This window comes from Nicotiana tabacum, chromosome 12 (assembly GCF_000715075.1).
Source record: "Nicotiana tabacum cultivar K326 chromosome 12, ASM71507v2, whole genome shotgun sequence".
NCBI classification, from domain to species: domain Eukaryota; kingdom Viridiplantae; phylum Streptophyta; class Magnoliopsida; order Solanales; family Solanaceae; genus Nicotiana; species Nicotiana tabacum.
This window is the reverse complement of record NC_134091.1, coordinates 20208032-20221195: the sequence shown is the minus strand read 5'-3', so window position 1 is coordinate 20221195 and position 13164 is coordinate 20208032. Positions and strand designations below refer to the sequence as shown.

The 13164-nt window shown below is 36.2% G+C and overlaps 1 protein-coding gene across 5 annotated transcripts; it reads right to left on the bottom strand.

Moving 5' to 3' along the window:
* Nucleotides 1–12134, bottom strand: LOC107796008 (kinesin-like protein KIN-4A). Of its 5 annotated transcripts, none has more exons than XM_016618713.2 (26): nucleotides 11687–12134; nucleotides 10819–10965; nucleotides 10562–10711; nucleotides 9568–9821; nucleotides 8792–8970; nucleotides 8591–8715; nucleotides 7797–7833; nucleotides 6846–6937; nucleotides 6652–6759; nucleotides 6420–6533; nucleotides 6017–6104; nucleotides 5731–5885; nucleotides 5159–5257; nucleotides 4953–5066; nucleotides 4754–4870; nucleotides 4603–4683; nucleotides 4290–4361; nucleotides 3744–3837; nucleotides 3534–3565; nucleotides 3338–3435; nucleotides 3134–3232; nucleotides 2770–2991; nucleotides 1935–2088; nucleotides 1311–1457; nucleotides 901–1211; nucleotides 1–430 (listed from the first exon to the last, which is right to left on the bottom strand). In XM_016618713.2, the coding sequence occupies exons 1-25, from the start codon at nucleotides 11807–11809 to the stop codon at nucleotides 984–986; spliced, it is 3129 nt and encodes a 1042-aa protein (XP_016474199.2). In that variant the 5' UTR covers nucleotides 11810–12134; the 3' UTR covers nucleotides 1–430; nucleotides 901–983. The 5 variants fall into 5 exon arrangements, with proteins under 5 accessions (XP_016474199.2, XP_016474200.2, XP_016474201.2 ...); XM_016618714.2 differs by having other exon boundaries at nucleotides 3759–3837; XM_016618715.2 differs by having other exon boundaries at nucleotides 5731–5858.
* Nucleotides 12135–13164: the final 1030 nt, after the last annotated feature.

Sequence of the window (13164 nt, the reverse complement as noted above, 5' to 3'; positions counted from 1 at the left end):
TATAGGAAATGCTGCATATTTCATTATACTTTAAACAAAATCAATGTTGTGCCTACACACAATGTACATTACACAAATTTATCAAGAATGACCAAAACAAATTCAAACAATAGGATCTTTTGACATGCTTCTGTGACCTGACGGAGGAATTCCTTCAAGTTTATGTTATTTGCCAAAATGTATACACAAATCTCCTATAACTAAAATCTACTGGCAACTTCACCATCCACTTTCTAAGTATTGTTCAGCAATTACTGAGGCAATCCTAATGTAGCTTCAACATATCCACAAGATGCTGCTGATGAATAACCACAGTTCAAAAATTCAAAGATCTAGCAACTCCAACTAAAACCACTCCTTTAAGAACACCCCAATACCAAAATCCCCTCCACCGCTCGACCACTTTAACTGCAACCTGCACGTATAATACCTGTATTGCAAATGGCATTAACCCATGTTCTTGAAAATAAGTTACTACCTAATAAATAGATAAAGGCTCAATAGATATAGCACAGTGAAGTGCGTCTATGACTAGGCAATTTGACCATTTATGTCAATGCTTCTCATTTTTTACATTTTCCCTTCAAGTAAGAAACGACAGAATTTTATGCTTCTTGATAAACCATAATATAGCTCATAATTCACTGTTTATGTTGCAATGTTAGTTATCCTAGTTAAGCATAAGTGTGGCCAAGCGTCGGACACTCCTACTGTAATTTATTCCTTGAATAAATTGTTTTTTGTCCATAACGAGGATGACATGCTTTCCATTACCACAATATGGAACCATGTGAAATCAGTCAAAAAAGTGTTCATTTATCAATTTTATGGAGGCAAAGGCAGTTAAGATCCCAGAAAAGAAGAGACGAATCACAGTATAATTAACAAAATAGAACTTACCAGCACTTATTTCCAGCTTCTCCCTGTACCAAGTGTAGGGGTCAAAAGAGATCAGAATAGAATATACAGTTGGCATGAATAAGCTAGTGACCGTTTCTGCACATAATATCTGGCAGAGCCTGGGTACGGGGCCGTGATCTCATAATTGTTTCATCACTGTGTCTAATCCACTCAGAGAGTTTCCAAGGTTTTTGCCACTTCCATTTGAACTGTAATAACCACTGGTGATGACTTCTCTTCCACCTCCACAGCTTCCCACCTTGTCCTGCTACTGTTAATTTCTTCATCGACAATTGCCCTAGTGGCACCATCTGCATAATTAGAGCTTATTATCAGCCATTTTTGTTAATAATGATAAACTTGAGTTTGGCAACTGTCAAAGAGGTAGGGAAAAAAAACATTAGAACAACCTTTCGTGTTTGATCTATAAAGGCTGCTGCCTCTCTGATTGACGCATTAGCAATGCCAGCTGAATATTTGAGCTGTTTTTGTGCTGGTACAGGGATTGGAGATGGTGGACCGCTCATCTCATCAACAAATTGCTTGTTAGAGATAACCTGTTTCTCATGGCAACATCATCGGTATAGGGAAAATGTAAAACATAAGAATGTAATCCATTCTGATCTTGTAACTACACAGTTCAACAGTATGCATAAACATGACGCACTTAACCATATAGCACGCAGAAAGACTCCATCAGGCATTTCTTTCAAAACTCAAAAAATATTACTCCCTCCATTTCAATTTATGTGAACTCATTTGACTGGGCACGGAGTTTAAGAAAAGAGAGAAGACTTTTGAACTTGTGGTATAAAATGAGGCACATATATTTTGTGTGGCTATAAATCATTGCATAAAGGTAAATTGTTTCCAAATAAGGAAAGAGATCATTCTTTTTGGCACGGACTAAAAAGGAAATAGGTTTACATAAATTGAAACGGAGGGAGTACTATCTAAAAGCCTTGCATGCTTCCCTTAAATAAGATCTAAAACACTTGATATATAATCTGGGACTAAAGAAAGTAAAATCCTACCGAAGCTGGGGAAGCCAATGCATCTTGAACAGCTTGCTTAAGCTCCTTTTCAACTTCCTTTCTCCTAATTTCACTCTGCCGTAATAGACCAATGAGTTCTTTCATCTGCTCTTTCATTTCCTTGGTCTCAAGCTCCTTCTCCCAAAGTTGGCATCTGGATGACATAATGAGAGTTAAAGCAAAAAAAATCCAGCGGGCTGCCGCAAAATAGAACTAAATGAGATGTTGCTTCTACAAATTTTGTTTTTAGTTAATAGCTGGACGTCATGTCAGTAATCATCCAGAATTCATATGCACTTTGAGGTAGAGACAGTTATCCCAACTCCCAAGTACCATATGAGATAGTGGTCAGCTGGGGTATCATATGCACTCATTCCTAAGGAAATCTTCCAAGGTTCTGTCTTCCTTCTTTTTTTCTTTCCTTTTTTTTTTTGGTGGAACTCTTTTGACTGGGATGATGTGGAATTTTACACTTGTGTAAACATATGGAGACCAAATGTACTTTCTAAAGTAAAGACAAGACCTGCTTACCCTTTTGGAACTCACTTTCATTACCTTTTGACGTCCCTAGCTTACCAAGATACAAAATCTTTTTGGGTTGAAAACTCTCACTACTGGACCTAAGCAGTATGCTCCTAATCCACATTCCACTGCTACGCTCAAAAGACCTATCTAGTGTTTCAGATAGTTTTAGTTGCAGTAGACCTTCAGTTTCTCTATTTCCTTTCGCAATTCCTTCTTGAATACAGAGCATAAAGATTCTAGTTATTTCTACTTATAAAGCTTCAGATAATAACAATTCATACTACAAGATACAAAACACATCAGTAGATACCTTGCGTCAGCAAGAGAATTGAACATATATTGGAGTAGACTTTTTGCATCCCCCATTGAACGGAGCTGGTTCCAACGTCCCCGATTGCTAAAGGCACGCTCTCGTTCTTCTGCTTCTGAAAGTTGTGAAGCCATGGCAACTAGAGAATTGGATGAAATGCTTAACATATTCTCAAGGGAAGCAATTCGTGCCATTCTAGCATTTGGCGACATTGAAGATGCCCTGAACAGATAACCATGAATAGAAATCCATTACCCCGAACTTTCTTTTGTAGTTTAATGTAGTTAATGCTCTTCCAGCTGCATTTTGGAGAATTACGGAATCCACTATTGGCTGAAAGATAAGATGAGTTTAGTATACGCACCTAGAGAAACCATTTTTACCCCTTGGAGGACTCAGTCCTTTTGAGGCAAATTCATCAACTTGTCTCAACACTGCTAGCTCTTCACCCAGTGCAGCTCGTCTGAGATGAAAAGAATCAATTTTAAGAAATGCAAAGAACAAGAATTGTTGAGTGTGTACAAATTAAGAGAAGATTTCATTAGGTAAACTAAAGTTTATTACATACACTTGACTTTGCTTCTCATACTCGTGACGAACTTCATGAACATTCACCATCACTTCAAGCTCATGATCAAGCCAACGTTGCAATGACTTCTCATTGCTCTGAATGCAAAAGATACTTGACTAAATTCTTTGATCAAACAGGTACAGAAACAAAATCCATTAGACTATTAGAGTCCAAAAGAGAGCAAGATAAGTACCTGTCCATTTGCTATGTGGCTATTGCTAGTAACTGCATGTTAAACAGAACATATGTAAAGATGAACAGTTAAAAGTTCAGAAATTAGTAGAATTTCAATGGAACTTTATATGAGAGCAAAATTCTTGATACCCTATATTATAAATAGAAACAGAAATGCACCAGTAATCCACAACAAAGGCATCAGATAAAAGCTAAATGTAGTGCAAACCTGTGTTATCACGACCTGAAGATTTACGCGCTTCTAGCAATTCTTTCAGTCTCTTGGTTGCCATTGCAGCCTCCTCTGTCTTTCTTTGAAGAACCTGAAATAAATCCATGATGTCATATACAATTCAGATATCGACTGTGATCACCCCCTTACACGAGCTTGACTCTTGTCCATATTATTCTAGTAAAGCCACCAACTTATGTTACCCACTACTAAATCAACACTGTCAAATGTACAATAGTCACAATATGGCGGGGAGGGTACCACTTTTCTCTTTAATATATCTTGCATTATACTTGAGCTAGATCTTCAGGAATCAGTGATCGAAGTAAAGTTCTTAAGAAAAAGGCTGTCATCTCCTCTGGTACAGATAGACGTTCAAGTGGCTGAATTTTTACGTAAAGGATAACAAAAATTGCCACTTACACATATCCATTTCATGAAATACAATTGAAGATTTTTAAATTAGACTTTGGCCAACAGATTAAAACTGCTGTAGAAGAATGAAAGAGAATGCAAAGACAAAAAGGAAAGTAAAATGCTCACCATCTTTTGTCGCTGATTTAAGGCTTGCAATTTATGTCTCTCATACTCATTCCTTCTCCCTTCCTTCCTTAACTGCATTTCAAGGAAAATCTTTTTGATAAGGTCCAAGGAAAATATTGTTGGTTAACAAAATAAAGTAGAATTTCAACCAGAATGAATTGCATTTGCCTCATCAGTAATGCATGAATATAATACTCTTAGGAAAACATTTATAGTACTGAAATAGCAGGACAATCATCCCTTTCAAATAATGACCCCCCAACATGTTACAAGACGAAGAACGTATGGGGAAAAAGTAATAGCAGCAAACTACCTGCATTAACTCTTTCTCCCGAGATGCCTTCCATTGACGAAATTGTTCAGCCTCTTGTTTAATTTTATGCTGCAATTGTACCTATAAAAGGAAAGAATATAAGTTGCATCTAAGTGGTAGAAAGGGTGTTAAGCAAACGAGAAAAACCAACCTTTTGTGCCTTGATTGATTGTATTTCATCTTGCAAGCGCTTTGCTGCGTCATCACTCTTCTGTTTTTGCTTTAAAAGCTGAACCTGGTTCTCTTGTTTTTTCTTAAGATCTTGTATCTGGTCAGCAAAAATGTTTAAGATATTAGAGTTAAGCATGACACTCATGGCTATACAATGAACATGGTACAATTGGGCAAACCTGTGCTTCAAGGGACTTTAGTTTCTGGGAATGCGTGTCTTGCAATTTTAGTGCTTGTCCATCATTGTTGGCTGCAAGGTTTTCAACCTCAGCTAATAATCTATCTCTCTCTTGCTGCATCAACAGGTCAGTTGAAAAAAGGGAACATCAGTTTGACAAGCTCAAAATCACAACGTGTGATCACATTTTCATTGCTTTTCTATTACCTTCACCGCTCTTTTCTCCTCTTCAAGTTCCAAAAGTTTCTTTCCAAAATGTTGCTTCAGCGCCATGGTGTCCAAGCCTCCATAAAGTTTCATTTCAGACTGAATTATTGTTACACAGATATATATGTCAAATCACCACATGCATCAACGATAGGAAAACGAGCAACCATACCATCTAAGAGAACTGCACAACCAAGAGCGCTATCCCATTTCAAATTCTATATTCGCAATTAATATTTTTAATGAATAACTATATTCACAATTAACTGCAAAGCGTACAAAAGAAGAAACATCCACATATGAATTTACTACAGCAAAAGACAAACCATTAATATTAGAAGTTTGAAGTCGCTATTAGTGCAAATGTGAAAAAGCAAGCAAAGGACGTGGAATCTCTAGTAGCCTCCCTTCTTTAATGAATACTAGCATATCTCTTTAATAGGTTAATCCCCCAAAAACCGTATGCACAGGAACAGACAATTTTAAACAATATCAAATTGATTTAGTGTTAAGAACATCTATTTTGTTATCCCTGCATGGTAAGTCCAGATGCAATCAAGAGTCTGCCTCACCTCTTTCTGCTCTAAGCGCCTATTTAACTCATTCAATTCTTTGTCCATTGTGTCTTGCAGGAGGGTATGTTCCCACTCCTTTGCTGCTTCTTCATCCATATCCCCTGAATCACCCGGCAGTACAGAGGCTGGTTCCAAATAAGAATACTGAACCACTTAAAAACATTTAGATTTTAAATTCTTGAGACAATGAAAATGGCTTTCTTCCTGAGAACATCTCAGTCCCAAACATAGTCATCAGAATATAGACCTCATTGCCTAGTACCAAAAGTTGAGTGTGGCATACCATTTTCACTCATTGGATAGTCAGATGATTCTATACTTTGCAAGCCCCTTTTGAGCCCTTCGCTTTTTACTGAAAAGACACCATTAGCCTGCAATCGACATGAAGAATTTGTTAGGCAACTAAGTTGGATGAGAGTTCCACTTCTTTTTCTTTTTTTATGACCGGGAAATCCTCGGGGACCAGTGACGCACGGTTCAAAACTCATTGGATAATGGGCCCACCCCTCTATCCTTCTCCAGTTAAATACCAATTGCCAGAATTTTGCCTGTGGCAGTGTTCGAACCCGTGACGTGCGTCTAACCCACACATCACAAGCTGGCACTCTTACCACTAGACCGAAGCCTGGGGGCATGATAATTCCTCTTTCTTAAAATGGCTTCTATAAGTGAGGGGAGCTCAATACCTTCACTTCAGTTCCACATTGTTCAGTGCCAGAGCCTCTTCTGCGGTACTCATGCAGTTCTCTGCTTAGCTCCTCATTACTAGCTTCAAGCCATGAAATTCTATCCTTGAGTACCTATTTCAAATTGAAATCTCCTTTGTCATTTTGGTGAAGACTGAAGATGACCAGAGCTTTATTTAATATTTAAAAAGGTAGTCTGCTGACATCTACACACGGAGCACAACAAGTTTACCTGAATTTCAGAGGAAGCACCTCCCCCACGGGCACAGAGTTCTGCCTGCAAATACTCTAGTTGTTGCCGCATCTTCAGCATCTCACTAGATACAGGATCTCGATTGATCTGGACATCGTTTAAGGAAAAACTACTTGAGATTTTTGATCCAGAAATGATAAGATACATGAAATAAGTTTTGTCACTAGACTTACAACTGGCTTGTTCTGAATATTACGAGCCCGATTTGCATATTTAAGAGTGTTGAGAGTTTCTTCAGCATTTATATCAGCAGGACTAATGCATGCTGGAAAATACATAAACCAGACCGTAAGCAAGAAGAATACAGAAAGAATCTGCTTGTCATCTCAAAGGCTGACAAGAAAGAACGATAACAGCTCTAATTAAATAACTTATTGTTAGCTTAGATAAGCTTTAGTTCACTCTTCCAAAGACCACTTTTATTTCCTTAGATTTTTTTCTCCTTTTAACTTGATAAGGTAATATATCTTCATAAAAATTGTGTCGTCATGTGCCAGATAGAAACATCTCACGAGGTGTGCCAAACGAACATGACTTTGACTTCCTTATTGTAACCATACACATATCACCCACAGCTAACAGGCTTGAAAGCAATGACAGGGGAATAAAACAACCAATTTGGATAAAAGCTAAACTGATGTCGAGGCCTGTGTTCAATATCATGATTTACCTAGAAGAATAAAGAAGAGGCTTTCACCTAAATCTAAAGAGAAACCAAGCTTGTGCAAGTCATTAGAAAATGCAAGCTTTGTCGTCTCCAGGGTAAAAAATCTCCAAAGAGCCGCTTCTTTATTTAGTGAACAGAAACAATTTAGTGTAATGAACTTCTGCTTAAATGCTAACACTGACGTTCATTCTTGATCAAAGAAAGCAACTACAGCGTTCATTTCGAGAGTGACAAACTGCCTACTAGAAAAATCTGTACACTTGTGCATTTGGTAGTTTAGCATGGTTTATTCTAGGTACGGAAGAAAGAATATAGTTAATATCACTAAGTCAAGGTCACAATGCTTTCTTTGGCAAGACCTAAGTGTAGAAAAGTTCAGCAAAACTGAGACACATAATAGGTTCTTCATTCAAAATCCATTCAAACTAGAACAAATAAGGGGTTAAACTGGAATTACCAATCATGACAGTCCGACTGTTACCACCAAGTGAATCCTGTCATTTGCCAAAAACATTTCATTAAAAAATATCAACAAATAACTAAATAAACAGACTAGAAAATCAACAAGGGAGAAACAAAACAAAGCAACTTTAAAAGATGATGATATTATCAAAATCTAAAATACCAAAGCCACCCTAATATTGTATTATTGCCAAACTCAGTCCACAATTTTCGCAGTATTCATTTTCCAATTTAATTCCTCTCCACCGAGATGACTTATACTTCTATGTGATAAATTCTCCAGTGAGAAAACTTATTACTAAGGTTAGCTGATGTTTTACTATTATAATAAAGAGTATCAAGGATTTCAGGGAACATTTCGATATAGAAGTCTGATGACAAGAAAAAGGTTGGACTTATTCAGATTGGATGTTGGAAAGACATTCAGGAAACATTTTATTATCAAGATTGCATCATAACTACTGACAAATTGGGAAGCAAGAGGTCCCCCTAATGTCAATGACATCTTAAGAACAAACAGGTGTAAAGTGAACTCATTTGATCAAATGAACCAAGAGCTGATTTTGTTGAGAAAAACAAACAAGAGCTGCTTTGGATTATTTTGATCAAATGAGTTCTCTTCACACTCGTTCATTCAGAGCTCCATCATACAGTACACAAATGAGGAGATACTCAAACAGAAATATGAAATGTTTTTCCCATTTCTTAGATCTGGTTCTTCCTTGTGTTTATTATTTCAACGATTTAATGAAATATTGGAATAACCTAAAACATGGAACCATGTCAAACCTGCAATAGCCGAGTGAGTTTACTGTCTCGATAAGGAACATGCACACCTTCTTTCCGCTTTTTCTCATCCCCAAGTGCACTAATAACATTTCCAAGTGCAAGAAGGCCCTTATTAATGTGAACTCCTGTGATGGACAATTCGGTCAATAATCGCCATGCAAGGGACACTTTCAAAGACAGCAAGAATGTTAAAACAAGAACCTTCTTTAAAACGGAGACCGTTTGATCCAGTTCGTTTTGCTCGCTCTGAACCAGCAAGATCTACCAAATGCAGCTTGGCACAAAGATATTCTTCAGTCATGCATTCATTGCTATGGCCGTCATTAGAACCAGTCTTGCGCATCTGCTCCACTGTAATGGTGAATATGGCATGAGAGCGACTGAAAAAGTGAACAAAAAGGGGATAAAGCAGCTTATTGTATAAGTGTAAATATTTACAAATAATTTAACAGAAAAAACGCATCTTTCACGAGTCAATACTCGGTCCTTCAGGATACAAGCAACAAAAGCTGGATTTAAGAACTCTCGCTATTAGTTTGCTCGTATTCTTACATTCGTGTTAATAAATTCATGTGTCAAAATCTTACACGTTGAAATAATTTCTTTCTTAACAAAGAAGCAAGTTCATTCGTAAATTATCGGAACATTATAACTACGCCTCAGTCCCAAACAAGTTGGGGTCGGCTACATAAATTCTCACTTCTTCATTTAAGCTCAACTCATATCATCATTTATATGCACAAAAGTTCAACACCACTTCCACCCAACCCCCAAAGAAAGAAAATTAAAAAAAAAAAATTATTGTCAGTTTTTTTCTTTTTAAATTTAGGAGTTTCATGCGAGAGTATACCATGTTTCAGACCAAAATAAGTAAGGAGGAGAGAGTACACTATACAATTAACTAGGTTTCAGACCATGTTTCAGACCAAAATAAGTAAGGAGGAGAGAGTACACTATACAATTAACTAGGTTCCAACCTTGATTGGTTATTCATGTTTGTACTGCCTGTGGCCCTGCTAAGAGATCCTTGTTCCAGGCAATCGGCCATTTCTTTGAGTGTTTTCACACTGCGTTCGGTGGATCCTGCCAATGTAATAACACCATTTGAAGATTCACGAATTTGTATTGGGGGTTTCCCAGGAATAGCAACTTTTCCATTGTGTCCATTTGTTGTCTCTGATCTGATAACAGAAATAGCATCCAGCAAATCTCGTACTTCTTCTTTGTGTATCTGGAAAAAGAATTATCTTAGTAAAAATGCTGCATAATTACTATCACAAAGTATGCGTAACATCACTCAAATAAAAAATATATCCGGTCTATACAAAGAACAAGATGATAAAGAGAAAAAAGTTAGCATCTAGAAATGATGTTTGATCAGTCTCTGGGTTCCAAATAAAGAGAATTGAAAGCAGACTATTGTATGATGCTGCATTGACGAAACTACATATTTGAACAATTAACACAATCCAATATCATCTAACTAAAAGAAGTCGGGAAAATGTATAATCCATGAGCAAAGTCGATCCTGTGCCGAGTTGCCACCATGTTATTTCATCCATCTATCTCAACCAAGGATACATTATAGTAAATGCAGCATGAATTTGGACTTGATGTACACTTTGAGTCCATCATGGAAGTATAATCCTACTATGGCTAAATTCTAATAGAAGACTATGTGCTCAATTAACAAAGTCCCTCAGCTTGCTTATCAATTAGTTCTTAAGTGATCTCAATTACACCAAAAGAAATATGCAAAGCAGTTTAGGGAACATAAGAGCTATCTACTAGAATACTGAGGATGCTTTGGTTTCAATAGCAATTTGCACGAACAAATACTCGCCAGTAAATGAAATGCTTAATGCATCAACAAAATGAAAATGAATTCACAGGAAATTTTTTAAGGGCATGCGTAGGTGAAGATTTCAGTGAAATTAAAATAAAACAGAGGAAAGAAATGAGTCACTAAACCTCGATGAAAGACACATGCAACTGGAATTCTGCCTGATGCTTCAAAGCCTCAACCTTGTTGAACAAAGAGTTCATGACTTGGGGAATTAGTCCAGTTTGGAAACCATCTTTGAAACCGGTGCCCATGGTGTATGTTTTCCCCGAACCTGTCTGCATTGCATTGAAATGTAAATTGAAAGAATATGGGGAAAAAATGCCTGAATTTAACTATAGCTTCTATTACAAACCCACACTTCTAGTATACCAAAATGATTTACCTGGCCGTAAGCAAGAACGGTGGCATTATAACCTTGGAACAAACCATCCACAAGAGGAGCCACACACTCCTCATACATGGAAGCTGAGGGAGAAGCAGTGCTCCCATAAACATGATCAAAAGTAAAGGAATGTGTTCCAATTTGCACCTGCAAGCCCAACCAATTATCAGAAGTGAAAGTCATTAGAAAGCAGCAGCCTATTAAATTAATTAGGATAAAAGAGACTGAAAAGTGGTAATTATTAATTATCAATATGGAGAAAGAACGCAGTCCAAGTAGTTTAGGCTTTTCACATAAACAAGAATAGTGACATAAGGGAATTAGTTCACATGCATGATTCTTTTGGAAAGCCTTAATCTTTACCCAGGTGAGTTGTCTTGCAGTTGCTATACAAAACTACAAAACTCAAGAAGAAAAGTCAATTGCAGATCTAAATGAAGCAAAAAAAAAGTTAGGAAAATAGGATTTTAGTCCATGTATGAACTCCTGATAGCACCAAAAGAAGTTCATTTTCCCCAATTTAGAGCCACACTTTGAAACAATCAAACAAAATTAAATCTTTAGAGTCAAGTCCTTTTCACCTTCTCTCTCCTCACCCCACCCAAGATGTATTAAGAAGAAAAAAATCAAAGAAAATCGGATTAGCATTCTTCAATCAGGCAGATAGAATGTTAGATTCTTCACCATTTTTGCCACAAACTATCAGAGTAAAAACTCCGATTACACAAACACTTGGCTTAAACTAAAACATGCAGAATCCATAAGGTCCATAAAAAGCAATTAAGCTATTATCACAATAAGATCCAGATCTCCAAAACAGCTCCAATTCAGTGCAAAAATGCTGAATCGAAGAATCACATTAGAGTACCTGAGGCTTGTTAGGGACGACAGAGACACAATCTTTACAACCCTGAAGTTTCTCATCTCCAATGAGTGGCCTAATATGAACTGCCACTTTAACACAACAATCTTCCCCAGTAGCAGCTTCCATAAGAAAATTCTCAAGAAAAATAATACAGTGAAAAGAAATGAAAGTGGGAAAAACAGTTAGAAGAAGAGAAGATTGTTTTTTCACGGAATTGGAAAGGAAGTATTAAGGAACCAGAAAGTGATGCAACAACAGCAGCTAATAGAGTCGGTGAGGAACAAAGAAAGCTAGTTATTCACACTCAGAAAAAAAAAAATGTAAGAAGATTGAGAAAAGGGTAGTTGAGGGAATAGAGAAGTGAAAGGGGGTGTATGGTATAGGAGGAGTATTTCAGAAGATGGAGATTGTGACAGTGGTTGTATGTGTGTGTTAGTAGTGTAACAACTATGACAACTACCACTTACATAACATCTTCTTTCTATTTCCTTTTTTCTTTTTTCCCCCTCTTTTTTTATTTTTAGCTTAACTATAGTAAGTACCCCATACCAATTACAACAATGTAAAATTTTCAGTTGTAACAGATTGCAACATTATGCCAAGTAATAACTAATAACACACAGATAATAATCATTTAGGACTGTGATGGAAAGTATAAGATTCATTTACCCATAATCAGAATGTTTTCCCCTTTAATGCTACAAATATAAATTGATTGGTGCTCCATTTGCATATGGAACACCAAATAAAAAATTAAAAAAATATATAGGCAACTAATGTAACAAACTACTCTGACTATCAATCAATGTGATTTAATTGATTATTACTCTAATCTAAGGTTATGATTTTGTGAGAGTTACCTCTTATTATATGTCAACAAACAATTTAATCTGACAATATATTTGTTATTACATTGTTACTACAGCACATGAAGTCATAACCTTTAAGTAAAACGATATATATATTACCACTTACATAACATCTTCTTTTTATTTCCTTTTTTTTTTCCCTTTTTGTTGTTTTTTTAATTTTATTTTTAGCTTACGTATAGTAAGTACTCCATGTCAATTACAATAATCTGGGTGCATATCTATATTACAATTGTATACAGATTACATAACATTTTCCTGAGGAATAATACACACTTACTGTTGATAAATATCAATAAATTATTTTGAGTTTAGATTATATATAGAGATAATAACTACGGTATTAAGGATTGTAATAGAAAGCATAAGATTCATTTATTCTTAATAAGCGTGATTGTCTCTTTAATAGTACAAATATTAATTGATTGGTGCTTCATTAGAATACCGAACACCAAATAAAAAACTTAAAAAATATACACAACTAAGGTAAAAAAACTAGATCCAATTAACAATGCAATTTAATTGATTATTACTCCAGTTTTAGGTTATAATTTTGTCTTGATATGGAGAGTTGCATCTTATTATAGGTCAACCCTCAACAGACATGAAGTC

What these genes read in the sequence shown, in the direction of transcription:
- LOC107796008 (XM_016618713.2), bottom strand. Translation starts at nt 11,809, where the DNA reads ATGGAAGCTGCTACTGGGGAAGATTGTTGTGTTAAAGTGGCAGTTCAT. An exon ending in CGGTCTCCGTTTTAAAGAAG is followed by an intron (nt 8,716 to 8,791) that starts GTTCTTGTTTTA and finishes TGTCCATCACAG; the next exon opens with GAGTTCACATTAATAAGGGC. An exon ending in AGGAGAAAAGAGCGGTGAAG is followed by an intron (nt 5,067 to 5,158) that starts GTAATAGAAAAG and finishes CTGTTGATGCAG; the next exon opens with CAAGAGAGAGATAGATTATT.